At 41.1% G+C, this 15,687-nt stretch overlaps 1 protein-coding gene across 3 annotated transcripts in view; it reads left to right on the top strand.

Annotated features, from left to right (window-relative positions):
- The first annotated feature begins 331 nt into the window (after positions 1–331).
- The window catches only part of CPM (carboxypeptidase M), a 93,309-nt gene continuing 77,953 nt past the window's right edge, over positions 332–15,687 (top strand). The window contains exons 1-2 of one of the 3 annotated variants that reach the window (XM_036865840.1): positions 332–1,048; positions 1,643–1,805. In XM_036865840.1, coding sequence (XP_036721735.1) covers positions 1,646–1,805 — 160 coding nt within the window. In that variant the 5' untranslated portion in view covers positions 332–1,048; positions 1,643–1,645. Of the gene's footprint in view, positions 1,049–1,301; positions 1,340–1,642; positions 1,806–15,687 lie in introns of those variants that run through there. The other 2 variants (XM_036865841.1, XM_036865839.1) reach the window with 2 other exon arrangements.

The following is a 15,687-nucleotide window of genomic DNA, read 5'->3' as shown; positions in this document are numbered from 1 at the left end:
AGCAAAGACAGGGACCCATATCATGTGATCCTATAATCATAGCTCAAACTTCTTTACTCTGCTACCCGGGAATCACAGGGGGCCTCAGGTTCCGAACCGCTCAATTCTACAGTAGTATCTGTATCACAAACAGAGAAGAGGCAGGATGAAAAGTAACCTTTAAAAGTTGTGTAAAAAAAACACAATAAATTATTTAACAACAACAACAAAAAAAGAGACAGGCAGTCACTAGAGGCTCTCAGCTCTTGAGGGCACATTCCACTCACACTCCCGGGCCTCGGAAATTTTGTTCAGCCCGTCTGGGGTGGGGCCCTGGCACTACTGTTTTTAATCTATTAAAGGGGAATGTTATCCCAAATCAGTGCTTTTCAAACGTTTTACATTCACTGGACCCGTGGCACAAATCTCCCGTTACTCTGATAGGTAATGTGTGACAGGTGTGCGCGGTCTTTGCCCGTCCCGCACACCCTCTGGGTTTCGGCGAAGTCCTTGTTATCTCTAGTGCAAACACAGATCACCCTATCCTTCCAGAAAGAAGCATTTTAGGTAGAGATAACTGAAACTGGCCTAGGCAGTGTTAGTGGCGGCAGCGTTGACTTTACAATGATGCCTCTGCTTCCTTCCTCCATGTGGTTTCCAGATTGCCAGTCTTCAATGTAACTCTGATTTAGTCAAATCTCATACACTATAAATATTTGTCGGAAAATTGCCTGGACTCCACACGACGGCATTTAAAACTTCTACACGCACGTTCTGAAATGCCACGCGACTGCAGAGCAGGGTTGGGCCGCCTGGCGCAGCTGGGAGCGCGGCCCTGGCGACTCGGGTCGGCGCCGAAGAGCAAAGGAGCCCGCGCGGGGCTGCGGGCGCCCGGAACTCGCGGCGCCTCGTGGGGCTCCAGGTGAGCCCGGGGCGCGGCGGCCCTCACCGCCCAACTCGAGAAGCCGTCCGAGCCTTTAGCGTCTCCAAACTCGCTGCAGCTGGAGACACCTCGTGCGCCTTTGGTGGAGCGCCCCGGACCCCTTCAGCGGACGGAGTCGTGGCCGAGGTGAGCGCACTGCCGACCTGGGGCGCCGGCAAAAACTGGGGCCGCGCGAGGTAACTCGGTTTCGGGAAGCTGTCAGCCGCGCCCCAGCACAGGCCGCCACGACCGGGGAGCTAGAAAGAGGCAGAGGAGCCCGGACCGCCCGGCTCGGCCCCGCCCCGGAGTGCTCCGCGCGGCGCCTGAGTGGGCCGGAGAGACGTCAGTCAGGCGTCGGGGGTGGGACCCTGGCCGGGCTATTAATACCGGGTCCCGGCCGGTGGCAGCCGCCGGGCTGCGGTGAGCGCCTGGGCTGGGGTGAGGAGGGGTTCGCGCGGGGTCGGGCGCAGCTGCTGCAGCTGTTGGGCGGCGGAGAGCGGCGGAGACGTGGGGGGGAGGAGAGGGTGGGAGGCTGGATGGAGGGCACCAGGGGCTGCCCGTGCTCCGGGTGCGCAAACTCCCGAAGATGTTGCTTCCAACTTTTACCTCCTTCGGAAGCTGGGAGTGTTAGTGCCGGGAGGTCTGAGACTAGACAGCGGAGCCGAAGCGAGTAACGTGCACACTCCCCACCACCCCCTTCCTCACCTGCTCAGCTTTATTATTGTTTTTATTCATCTCTAGAACATGGACTGCGCCCGCCTCTGGCTAGGGCTGTTGCTGCCTGTGGTAGCTGCGCTGGACTTCAGCTACCACCACCAGCCAGAGATGGAACGGTTCCTGAAGAGTATTACCCAAAACTACAGTTCTATCACTCACTTACACAGTATTGGGAAATCTGTGGAAGGTAGGGTCCGTCTCGTGTACTTTCGCAAACCCCTAGTCCTCGGTTTCATTCATTAAATATGCCTTAAGCCTCCTGTTCCCTCTCCATGAAGCGACTCAGAGGGGCTCGAGCGGATCCGTCCCTGACTTGCGTGTTGGTTGTTTCTGCTTTTGTGTGTTGTGTTGCTTTTTGTCAGGGGAGTAGTTAAGACCTGAATTTTACTAAACGTCTCCGCTGTCACTTGGTGTCGAGTGCTTTGCGTTAATGGCGTTCTGTTTTGGGATCTTGCAGACATTGATTTCCTGGGATGAGTACTTTAGGTTTTAGTTTTCTACATGAACTTCTGCCGAGGAGGTCTGTTTACCCATCTCAGGTTTGTTTCCCTTTTTGATGGCTTCTTTAAACATGACTCGGACTGTTAGGATCGTGTCTTCAAGTCTCTTTTAAACTAAAATAGGGCAGTTCTGTTGGTGAGATTTCAGTGTCACGTATAATTAGCCCTATGGCTTAAAGTTATGCAAAAAAGTGGCTCTGGTACTGCTTAAAAGGCTATTTTAAAAGGTATCCATTTGAATGAGACAATTGCTGGATAATAAGTGTACCATAGCAGTGATTGGTATTGCTCTTAGTATTTTCGCGTTCATTATTTAATTACTTTATTGTTTTAATTTAGAAACCATATATTAAGTATAAATATACAACTATATATTAAGCAATTCTAATTTTAGTAGATAGGAAAATTGAATCATAGTGAAATTAAGTATTTTGCCCAAGAACACTCAGATCTTGAGTGAGTTTTATAACCAGGATTGGCCCTCAGATCATTCTACTTTAAGGCTTAGCCATTTTGGGACAAGGCAAATAATTTTACCAGATATTATTATTTCTCAATCTTTTATTATATTGTTACCTCCCCAAAGAGATTAGCAAATAACTTAATGTTTAAATTATAAGTTTTGTCAAGTGTATGTAATTTGGATGTCAGCTCTTTATAAGGTGTATTTCAACCCCATGTGAATTTTAGCTCTGAGTTTTTCAACCAATTTGTGAGTCTCTTAATTACCATATTCTTAAGTAATCGTTTTCCAAAAAATTAAGGCCATGGTTTTTATATTTTAAAAGTATTACATAAATTTGCTTATGTGCAATGCAACATAAAAATCCTTGGCTTATGTGTGTAATGGCATTTTTGTTTTTAAACAACATTGCTAAGGAGTTGGTGCCAGAATTACTCTATATTGCTCTATCATCCAAACTTATAGAGGTTGGATGTATGAGAAAGCGTATCTTGAATCAGCATATGTATTCAGCCTTTTGAAATCATTTTCCCCTAGGGCTAGAGAAGAGCAATTTTAAAAGATCTAAGAATACTAATTATATTAATAAAGGAAATATAGAACACAGCTAACTTGAGTTATTGTTCAGTCATTTAACCCACAAGGTGATGCCAATGTTGTTAATTTTAAGTACTAAATGATTTGGTTTTTATTTTCTTCAAGCACAAAGTGCTTGTGACTGGGGACTCTCAATGTCAACCAGCTATTTTGATCTACCCTGCGTGCTATCAGACCACGCTAATAATGAAAGGCAGCAGGCTTAATTGTTTTTACCTTGTGTGCACTATTGTGGTTAAAGGACTGAGGAATTACCATGTAAAAAATAAAATCTGACACTAGTTTAGGTCAAATATTTGTACTGAGTATGTTCTGAATAATTACTCCGATTAAGAAAAATCCCAAATCTGCTATTAGGTTCTGAGTAGTAGGTTAAACTGCACGCTAGTACCTGGAAGTCGGTTGCCAAGGATATTTGTTGGTACTCTTTTCACTAGATGCACAGTTTTCCCTGGCCATCCTGCCCTCTGATGTAAGATAAGTTTGCTTAGCAAACAAGATTTACCATATGTGTTATTTATTTTTCTTTGTTATTGTGAATGTGGGCAACATATCTAGAAGGGAAAGTAATATTCCTACCTCGCCAAATACATTTTTAGTTTTTGTAAATGCATATCACGTGTATTTTCATTACTGTAATCAGGGGTTCTCTTCTGCTTTTTTTCCCCCAGTTCACATTATTTCATTACGTATTTCCATGAATTGAAAGGTCTGCAGGTGTGAATTGATTGCTATATAGTATTTTATCCTTGATTATGTGAATTTCTTAGTCATTCACCTCTTTGCGGCCTCTGTTATAAACAGTGATGCTTAAAAAACCATTGATACACATCATGATTAATGGCCTTCTATTATAATTGATTTTTTTCCAGTTTTTAATTTTGAAATGTTTGAAACCTACACAAAAGCTGAGTACATATATACACTTCACCTAGATTCAGCCACTGTAGACAGATCATATTTCAGTTGAGCATTCTAGAGGAAATCCCACTACCTAATATCAGAGTAAAGAAAATCTTAGGTAAAACAACAGAGGCAACTAAAAAACAAAAAGAACAGACAGCTGAGTTGAGAAAAATCAGAAAATGTACAATGTTCATTGATTCATTCCTTCATTCAGTTAAGGGAGCACCTCTCCTATCCTTTTTTTTTTTTTTTTTGTAATTACTCCTAAGCCCCTTTGTCTAGCATGTTCCTGGCACGTATTCAGTGATTTTTTTCTGTTTGTTTAGTGGCTTGACTATTTGCTGAGGGAAAGCCATGTGAAGCAAGCAAAAAGTTGTGCCATTTGTGCCCTGCTATCAGGTAGCCCCCTTTAAAATACAAATGTATTTATTACAGATTCCCCAGCTATTCTCTCCACATCCCCCCAAATTAGTTCTAGGACCACTTTAAATGAGATTTCCTACATCTCTTTTCTAAGAATCTTGTCTTTCCTCCTGCTAAGTCTAACCTTGATCTGAATAAGGAAGGTTGCAAAGGGCAAGGGTTAGATAATAAAATCTGTTATAAAGTGCTTTCCATGTATTCGGTGTTGTAATACATTATTTCAATCTCAACAACTCAAAGTAGGCCTTATACTCATTTACAGAAAGGATCCAATGAGGCACAGAGAAGTTAATTAACTTGCTGAAGATCACACAGCTGATCAGTGTTAGAGGGAGGCTTCAAACTCAGATCCACCTTCTCTGAAGCACATCTCTTTCTCATTAAGGAAGCGGTTTGACACAGGTGTGGCTGGTCACACGAAGATTGAGGTAGTTACTGGAGGGTTTCAGAGTCATGTTTTGGGCACATTGGATCTGAAAGTAAAGCTTCTACCAAGGATCCAACACAGTAGCCAGTAGCCACTTGTTTAGTGAGCAGCTGAAATGTGACTAGACCAAATTAAGGTGTGCTAAAAGTGACTTTGAAGATTTCATACACAAAAGTAAAATAGTCCATTAATATTTTTATATTGATTCCATGTTGAAGTAATATTTTAGATATAAAGGCTAAATAAGAAATATGTTTTTAAAAACTTCACCTGTTTCTTTTTACTTTTGTTAATATGGTTGTGGTTTCTAAAACATTTTAAATTACATATATGACTTGCATTGTATTTTGATTGGGCTGTGCTGATCTAGACAGAAATTTGTTATTAGCAATTTTCTTTTTCTGAGTACAAAGGGAACTCAAGTTCATTCAGAAAATTGGGAAGATACAACAAAGCACCAAGGAGAAAATTAAAATCTCACCACCCAAAGGAAACACTTAGTAGACCTGAAAGACTATATGCCCTGTTTTGTGCCTTTCTCCCCTCCCACTGAGCCAAATATCTTGCTTGCCCCTGCAAACACGTTATTTCTAAAACCTGAGTTTTAATGCCTGCTTTGTGTTCTATCAATGGATATACTATTGTTTTTTTAACTTACACCCCACTGACAAACATTTAGTTTGTTTCTAAATTTTCCTGTTATAAAAAAAAAAAAAAAAAGTGCCATAGTGGACATCTTTGTAGCTAAGACAGCAAAAGTTGTCAGAGCGCGCACAGGCTTTGGAACTACAAGGCCCAAGTTCAAATTCTAGATCCTCTATGTTGTAGCAGTGTGACACTCGGTGGTTAGAGTAATTCCTGGCACATAATAAGTACTACATAAGAGTTGCTGTTAAGGATACATTACCTGCTATTGGGGATACATTTCCAAAAAGGAAATTACCAGGTCTTAAAGCAGTTCTATGTATTTGATACATGTAACCAAATTGATTTCCAAAAGGAGTATTGATTGATAATCTCAAGAAATGTATGCTTACCTCTTCTAACTCTTATACCAGTCGTAAATCAGGCATTCCTGGTTTGAAAGATTACTGTAGTATTTGTCAAAGGGTACGAAGTTTTGGTCATCCAGGATGAATACGTCCTAGAGATCTACTGCACAGCACAGTGCTTATAATTAACAATATTGTTTACTTTAAAATTTGCTATGACGGTAGATGTTATGCTAAGTGTTACAGTGATGATGATGATGAAAGATTACTGTAGCATAAAGTTTTCATTGTTGTGTTTAAAGTATAAAGGAGAATTTATTTCTCCTGCGTTTTCCCCCAAGAATTCTCACCTTCACATATGCATTCAACAAATATTTATTGAATTCCTCTGCCAGGAGTCGTCATAACATCACAGATACTCAAAAATCTCGCTAGAATTGGCTTAGACTCCTGCCCCAAAGAGACATGTACTGTGCTCATGAACACAGACCTCTCATTGCCTACTCCCCTTGCCTGGGTAGATTCTGGCTGGCGATTTACCCTCTGAAAAGGACGCCTGATACAAGATTTTGCCACAGCATTCGATTTTCTGTCACCCTGTTCATTTCTCAAGTGTGATCGGCAAGCCGGTTTGCTTGAGATCCTGTATAAAATGCTTTCTGTGATGTAAATATTGACATATTGAGGACTAAATATCAAGACAGCCACTAAAGTCTGAGAATTTCAGCTGTAATATACATACTTGTGATTTAAAGTTACATTGGGGTAGCAAGCCTTTCCCCTTCTTTAACTTGAAATGTAAAGTCCTTTTCTGAAACACCTTAGGAACATCAGCCTTGTTTTATAACCATTAAGTTTCTTAAAGACACTGCCTTTTTTTCTTACAAGGAAATGATTTAGAGTTCCACTCTATTTGTGGTATGAGATTTTAAGAGGAAGAGACAGAATATCCAAAAAGTAACACAGATGTTACTCTGCTTCTTATATCTAGGAACCATTTTTGTTCCAGATCTCAAATATATCCAACCACCAATACTCTAGGGGCATTTGAAAGTTAAAAAAATAATAATTGCAGCCAACATTAAGTGAATTTTACTCTTTGCCTGGCACTTTACATATATTTTGGAAGTTGAGGGGAGGTTTAGGCCATAACTTTTAAGTCTTCGGAGGGGGGACCTCGCTGATGCATCCTCCTGATCTTGTTAGCAACACACAGAATAGTCGTGCCTAGTGAAAAATCATCCTCCACATTTTCTAATGTCTTCCATAGGTGCAAGACCAGCTTACAATTATCTGAGCCTAAAACCAATTCCGATTTATGTACAAACACAAAATACTTTTTCCCCACAATTTTAATATGTACCAAACTTTCCAGGAATGTACCTGTAGGTAAATTGAGGGAAAATTCAATTATATTTTTCTCTGAACTTGATTCCGAGATATTTCACGTTCTTAAAATCCTGGCATCAGTGACCACACAGCTGCATCAGTCTGCGTTTGTAATAAATGCCTTCACCGTGAATCTCAAGAATTGATATAAGCAGCTTTTTCTTATTATAAGTTGCTTTCTTTTTATGTGAAGTTTGAACATTTTATCAATCTTTCTGAAATTATGTATGCAAATATTATTTTCTGTGGATTTCATGCCAGCATGGTGAAGGAGGAGCTGCAAAATCTTGGATGTGAAAAAAGAGGCATCAACTGATAGGGTTAGGGACTGTTGGTCTAAAACCACAGATGCAGAGAGCTGATAAAACCCACTTCAGATTTATGTAGCCAACATCCAGAAGGTGTTTGGTTTCCGTTCTTAATCAAAACACGAGTGCCTAGAGGTAACACTGCGGTGACGGTGACGAATAGTATCTAGAGTTGAGAGATAACTGCCATTCGCCCTGTTTCCTTCCTTTGGTTTGTGAATTTAGAATGCCCCTTTCTCGAAGAGTGCAAAGTCAGAAAGTAAGATAAGAAGAATCTTAAAGTAAAAAAAAAATGTTTTTTATTGAAATATAATTGATTTACAATGTTGTTAGTTTCAGGTGTACAGCAGAGTGATTCAGTTATATATAGATTTCTTTTGCAGATTCTTTTCCCTTAGAGTTTATTACCCAAAAAAAGGTAAAATTTTGAAGATTATATCAAATACCAACATGCATTTGGGTTAGGGGAAGAAGATTAAATCGGAACTTCCTATCTAGTGATTGAAAAGAATTGGTATTCTTCCTAGCTCCGTAGCCATTCACTGTAATATAGGGTAGTGGTTTGCTGAGAGGTTAGGAAATCCTAATTTGAGTTTGTGTGCAAATAAACAGACATAAAATAAATAAAACAGACATAAGTTGCACGTTAAAAATGTTTTCTCAACCCTGTTTTACAAGGACTGCTACATGTCAGATGTTTAAAAAGTGTACATTTTCTGGTCTGTGACCCTTCATGTACATAGTTTTGTCAAAAGCTCAGCTGGAGGTTTACTCTCCTTGGCATCACAAAATGCCGCCAACTTCAAACAAGTTGCCTTCAAACTGGCTTCACAGACATATCCCGAACTTCCTCAGAGCTGAAGATAGCAGCCTTCATGGTGGGGTATAAAGGCATTCATGACAGGGTAAACCCTTCAAATATGCAAGCACTGTCGCAGAGTCTAGAAGAAGAAAGCAAACCCTCCGTTTGTATAAACAAAGAACTTTCAGTTAGTTGTTTACTCAGTTTTTAAAATTTCTCTGATAGGAATCTCTCTGAGGAAACTAGAACCACACTTAAGGAGCACAGCCAAAGTCACCTGAACTGACAGTTATCCAAATACATAACTCAGCCTCCTTTCTGACAAAGTGCACGGGTATACTGTGAATACAGTCAGGTGAAATGGAGCACAACGTCACATTTTTAGAGCAGGAATGGATGTTAGAGACCGCTTGATCATTTATTCAGTTGATTGAGGCTTGGTTCAAAATGTCACCTCCTCCTGGAAGCCTTTTTCTAGTCACGTGGGCAGAGTTAGAACCTCCTTGCGCCCCTCTTCCAGAGCATCTTCCAGGAGCTCTGTCTATGTTGTACCTGGAGGGCAGGGACCAGGCTTCATTCGTCTTCATATCTTAGGCCCAGTTATGTGCTGATTATATGTGACAGGCACAGTGAGGGTCACAGCTGAAGAGTTTTTCCATGCATAGTAAAGGAAACATTAATGTAAATATGCTTTTATACACTTTTATACAGTATAGTATATAGTATGCTATTATGTATAAGTATATAGGATGTATATTTTTATATATATACTTTTATATACATTTATACAGTTACACATACTATATGTAACTTTATATATGCAACGTTATATAGTTATACATATGTTGTATGTAGTAAATACTTCAGTTTCTCAGGAAAATGAAATAGTTTTAGCAAAAACAGGTTATACTGCAAGAAAACAATGTTATGGGAAGTAGCATGATACCTTGGAGAAGTAGTATAGGAGGACCTCATTGTGACATAGCTCACGCTGGTGCGTAGGAGGGCAACAGGGAGGTTAGTGGCCTTCAGGCAGTCAAGGGCATAACTGAATCATTCACTGACACACCTAGAGGGGTTCTGGCTCCCTCAGCCCCCAAACACTAACCAAACATGTATTAAGAGAAGAGAGAGTAAATAGAGGAGACACACACACACACACACACAGACCCCCTCCATTAAGAAGGGGTTAAGTAAATATCCCTGGTTTTATTTGAACAGTGCAAAAATAGTTCAAGTGTCTATCTAGAGAATGTGAAAAAGCGAAAAGGACCATGTGATGAAGCCTCCCCCCTCCCCCCCCCACCAGAAAAGTTAAGCAGATACTTGGAATCCCTCGATTTTTAAGGGTCTTTTTTCCCCTCCATACTCAGGAATGCTTTACAGGTTTAAGATGTTCAGGTTTTGGAAATACACAGGTAGACAGACTGAAGGTTGAAAGTATCTTAACTTTAATTTTTAGTCCCTGTTAAGTATCCATTCCCTTGCCCATTGTTGGTAACTCAGTCAAGCCCATCCATTAAAATTCTTTTAAAGAGGGCTGTTCACTCTTGTGTAAGTGTGGACACATGGGGAGAACAGATCATTTTAACATGGGGCAATTCCACAGGAGTTTTCCCATTATTTTAAAATTAGATTTATTACACCTTAGTAATCATACCAAATGCAGGTGGGGTTAAATTTGAGATGCAGTTTCCTCAATTAAGGAACACATTTTATTTTTTTTCTATTGCTCTTAGAGACTGAGATGAATAATCTCTCTCTACTAGAGATAACCTAGAGATAAGCCTAGTGGGATTATCATTTGTTACCGGTAAGTTCCTTTCTATTTATGAAAAAACAGAAAGACAAATTGGGAAGTACCACATTCTAGCCTTACTAAACATGTAGCTGCGCCTGGGGATCGTGTGAGTTTTAATGACGTATACTTCAAAATGCACAAAATGTGTCTTCAGTCTCAGCGGCACTCTAGCTTGCAGTGTAGGGGTGGGCAGAGAGTCCAGAGGCTTTGAGGTGGAAAGGATTGTGCTGTATTCCAAGAACAGAAATGAGGCCGGTGGTGCTGGGGCACAGTGAGCATGCAGAGAGTGGGACTGGGTAAAGCTGGAGAGGCGCGCAGGGGACAGTTCACAGAGTGCCTGGTATGCTAATTCAAACTGGGAGAGTTTGAATTCTGTTCTAAGAATAATGGGAAACCATTGAAGGGTTTTAATCAGAACGATGTCATCTGATATAGGTTTGGAAAAATTATAACATTGGCTGCTGAATAGAGAAATTTTTTTTTTTTAATAAATTTATTTATTTATTTATTTATTTATTTTTGGCTGTGTTGGGTCTTCGTTTCTATGCGAGGGCTTTCTCCAGTTGCGGTGAGCGGGGGGCCACTCTTCATCGCGGTGCGCGGGCCTCTCACTATCGCGGCCTCTCTTGTTGCGGAGCACAGGCTCCAGACGCGCAGGCTCAGTAGTTGTGGCTCACGGGCTTAGTTGCTCCGCAAGAGCGGCATGTGGGACCTTCCCAGACCAGGGCTCGAACCCGTGTCCCCTGCATTGGCAGACAGATTCTCAACCACTGTACCACCAGGGAAGCCCTGAATAGAGAATTAATTAGAAAGGGGCAAGTATAGAAGCAGGGAGACTAATCCAGTTGTAATAATCCAGGCAACTGTTGATGATGGTGATTTGGATGAAGATGCTGTATTAGAAATGGAGAGAAGTGGAGGGATTAGAGATTTACTTTGGAAATAAAACCAACAATACTTCCTTAATGGATTGGAAGGGGGTGGGCAGAGATCAGGGAAAAATGAAAGATCCAGGATGACCTGTAGGTTTTCAGCTTGGACAGCTGAGCACCTGAGGTATTATTTACCAAGATAGGAAATACTAGAAGAGGACAAGTTTGGGTTGAAATCAAGACCTCTGATTTAGACCATTTTTAAAAATTTGAAATCCTTAATAGACATCCGCTTGGAATGTCCAGTAGGCAGGTGTGTAGGTGGGGTTTGGAGGAAAGTTTTGGCTGTAGAAATAAGTTTGAGAGTCATCAACATGTAGATGGCATTGAAACCTATGGGATTATAAAATAATCTAACAAGATAGTAGAGATAAAAGAGGGCCAGAATAGAGCCAGAGGATACTGTTATATTTTGAGTCTGGTAGAGATAGAAGCCAAAAAAGGAGATGGAAAAAAAAAATTCAACAAGGAAGTGGGAGAAAGATGAAGAGTGATATCACAGACATGAAGGAAGGGCAGCAGTTCAAAAAGGAGGCTGTCTCCGGGTCCCATGACCACCCACTAGTGAATTGCTTGAAGGACTCGTGACTCAACAAAGTCATGCTCGCAGCCAAGATGTATGAAGCAAAGGACACAGTGCAGGCACAGCAGAATAATGATACATGTAGGCAAAGACTAGAGAAGTCAGCATGGGCTTGCCTGTTCTCCCTCAGTGAGGATCCCACAGATGCATGCCTCTCTCCAGCTGTGCACTCAGGGAAGCCCACTCGAGTCTTGGAGGCCTAGAGTTCTTCACAGGAGCTGGTCACATGACTATTGTGACCCACAGGGCGCAGATCCACACTAGGTCCCAGGTGCCCATCATGAATCTTCATGTTTACTTTAAACAACGCTTTCGGCCTGGTACACGCTGACCCTCTGCCTTGCATCATTAATTAGTGAACACTGAAGGAGTTTAGTGCTCAGAGTTTGGTTAAGAGTCATTACAACGAGTGCAGGTGTTCCAGAGATAAGCAAGAAGTGAATAAAGCAGACCAGCTGTGTTAACTCTTTCCTCACTGAGGTCGTGGTCAACCATGTTGGATGCAGTTATAAGTGAAGACTGAGAGCCGTAAAGTTAACTGACAGATCCCAAAGTAGCCTTAGTTAAATCTATTTATCTCTAGACAGATTCATTCAATTTATGCAGCAAACATGTATCGAATGCCTAGTATAGTTTGTGGCGTGTGCTGGCCACAAACTATATATAAAAATATAGAGGTAAAGAAGTCACACATGGTCCCTGTCCTGATGGAGCTGATGATCTGAGGGGTGAGTGGGAAGGAAGAGACATCCTAGTAAATGCAGATGAGATTCACCCTAGGGGAGTAGATGGCAGGGGACGGGAAGGACAGAAGTCAGCCAGGTGAAAGGGGGAAGTCAAGGCCATAAATAGCCTGTTCAAAGGCCTGGTGGGTTAAGGAGCATGTGGGCCTTGTGGAGCAAAAGAAGTTGAGTGTGGCTGGAGAGGAGAGCATGAGGGGACGAGAGGAGGCAAGACGGGCAGATGGCGGAAGGCCTTGCCCACCTTGTGAAAGACTTCTTGCTTCTTCCAGAGGGAATCACATCATCCTAGGGATTCCTGCCTGATAGGAAAGTGACAGCTTTGTTTTCTTGATTGGAAAATTCCTGATCATTTTACAATTCATTTAGCATTACAATAAAGATTCCCTTTAAGAAATAAGGTGAAACAGCCATGTCTGGAATAAGAAATCAGTGAGAAAATACAAACATGCCAGGGTGAATAAACGAGAGCACCAACAAAACGTAATAAGAAATCTGTGAAAAATAATAACAGTTCCTAAGAGCTGTCAGTGTGAAGAGTTCTGATTTAAATAGCATAATTGGATCGGATTATTCACTTAAACCTTAAAGATCACTTATCTTTATCATACAGCTTACCAGAAACATTTCAATGATGCATTGCACGTAGTGTCTTTTTGCCCTCACAGAGCCCAGATCAGACAAAAAGAAATGATTTTTTTATCAGCCATTTTGGAGACAAATTCTGGTTATGCCAGACTTATACAGAAAGTGATAAATATTACTTAAATCTAGAATTCAAAGAGAAATGTCAGAGTACCTAGGAACAGACACTTAAAATTTTTTCCCAACAGTATTGAGATATAATATTGGCGTACGACATTGTGTAAGTTTAAAGTGTGTGACGTGATGATTTGATAACCCATGTATTGTAAAAGGATTACCATAAAAAGATTAGTTAACACATCCTTCTCCTCACACAATTACTATTTTGTTGTGGTGGTGGTGCAAACATTTAAGTCTAATCGTTCAGCAACTTTATATAATACCGTATTGTTATCTGTAGTCACTGTGCTGTATATTAAATCCTCAGAACTTAGAGCTGGCAGTTTGTACCCCTTGATCAACATCTCCCTATTTCCCTTGCTCCCCAGTGCCTGGCAATCACCAATCCACTCTGTTTCTATGAGTTCAGCATTTTTAGATTCCACATATAAGTGAGATCATAGCTCTGTCTTAGTTCACCTAGCATAATGCCCTCATTTCCTCCATGCTGTCGCAAATGGCAGGATTTCCTTCTTTTTCACGGCTGAATAATATTCCACTGTATGTACATATCACATTTTCTTTAACCGTTCATCCATCTGCAGACATTTAGGTTGTTTCTATGTTTTGGCTATTGTGAATAATACTGCATTGAACGTGGGGATGCAGATACCTCTTGGACATACTGATTTCATTTCCTTCAGATAAATACCCAGAAGTGGGATTGCTGGATCACATGGTAGTTACGGTTTTAATTTTTTTATAGTAGCTGTACCAATTTACATTCCTGCCAACAGTGCACAAAATAGAAACAGATTACCTTCTATTCTAAAGCAATATTGGAATATTTTTATTATGAAGTACAGTTGACCCTTGAACAACATGAGCTTGAACTGCGCCGGTCCACTTACATGCAGATTTTTTTTCAATAGTAAATACAACCAAGCTACATGATCCGTGGTTAGTTGAATCCTCCACTGAGGATCTACAGATACCAAGGACCAGCTAAGTTATACACAGACTTTGACTGCTCAGAGGCTTGGCACTCCTGACCCCTCTCACTGTTTAAGGGTCAACTGTACAGCCACTTGAACTTTTCAGGTGATACGTAGCAGCACTGAGAGGGGACATAATCTTGGGCTCATTTTCTAGGTAAGCTATTGAATAGGAGCAGCAAGGATGGGAAAATGAAAGAAATGCAGCTGCTCTTTACTGAGTACCTGTCATGTGCCAGGCACCGTGCTAGGCCCTTTACAATCTTTCCTCACTTAAGCTATATGAAAACTTTAAGTTATTTACGTTCACGTTTTAGAGCTGAGAACAAAGAAACTTCATAGATGAAGAAATTGATGATCCAAAATTATGTCTTGGTAACTGATAAATTTGGGTTAGTAATCCAAATGTGTCTTTCAGTAATTCATTTACATATTCGTTCAACAACGATGTATTGCCCTGCTGTTGTCTACCAGAACCTGGGCAGGTGGATACAAAGAACCTGGACCTTTCTCTTTAGGAACTAGGGATGGGGCCTTACACCCAATCACCTTAAGGGGAAAAGCACTGTAACAGGGCCATGAAAGTTCAAAGGCCTGGCCTCCAGGGTGCTTGGGAAAGTCGAGAAAGGCTTATCAGGGAAGCTGATAATTGAACAAAGCTTTGACTGTTCCCAGGCAGATAGGTGAGGGGGTAGGAATTCCCGGTAAAGTGAATGGGAAAACAGACTGGAGCTAAGAGGCAGGGTGAGATTTTGCTTCCAGCAGCAGCTGGGGCACTGAATGCTGCCCCTGTACGCGGTCAAGGATAAAGAGCTGACGGTGATTTCTAATGTGTCTTAGCATCTAGGGTATCTTAGTTTGTGCTCACTGGAAAATACAAAGTTTTAGAAGGATTTTGTCATTATGGGTTTGGTTTGGGTTTGGTTTTTTGTAAGCAGATTGTTCAAAGGACAGTGATAAATAGGGAAATATTTTGACTCACGTAAACTCTTCACTAAAACTGCATTCTTTGTAGCCCCCAGGGGACTATGGTTCCATAGGACATTCTGTTCTCTGTCCTTGGGAAAATATGTTTAAAGAGTAATAAAAGGGGGTATTTGACCATTAGTAATAAAGTTGTACACTTTATTAAATGCTTGTTATGTACTAACTACTTCCATGCCTTATTTTAAATCCTGCCATCAATCTGGGAATTAAGTAGTGTTATCCCTGTTTCACAGATGGGAAACTGAGGCTTGGGGAAAAGGTGACTTGCCCAAGGCAACTTAGCTGGTAAGGGGCAGAGCTGGGAACTCAAACCCAGGATTCAAAGTACCAGTTCTTCCAGTTTTCAAATGGTCTCTAGAACCTGGAGGCTTCCGTCAAGATGACTTGAGATACTTTAGTGAGTAAGGAGACAGTCAGCAGCTTGGGTCCCCCTTCTTTAAACCAGAGCAGCTTAGCTTTAACTTCTTACATTGGATCTTC

This window comes from Balaenoptera musculus, chromosome 10 (assembly GCF_009873245.2).
Source record: "Balaenoptera musculus isolate JJ_BM4_2016_0621 chromosome 10, mBalMus1.pri.v3, whole genome shotgun sequence".
NCBI classification, from domain to species: Eukaryota; Metazoa; Chordata; class Mammalia; order Artiodactyla; family Balaenopteridae; genus Balaenoptera; species Balaenoptera musculus.
Note: the sequence above shows the minus strand (reverse complement) of the source record. Positions and strands in the feature narration are given on the sequence as shown.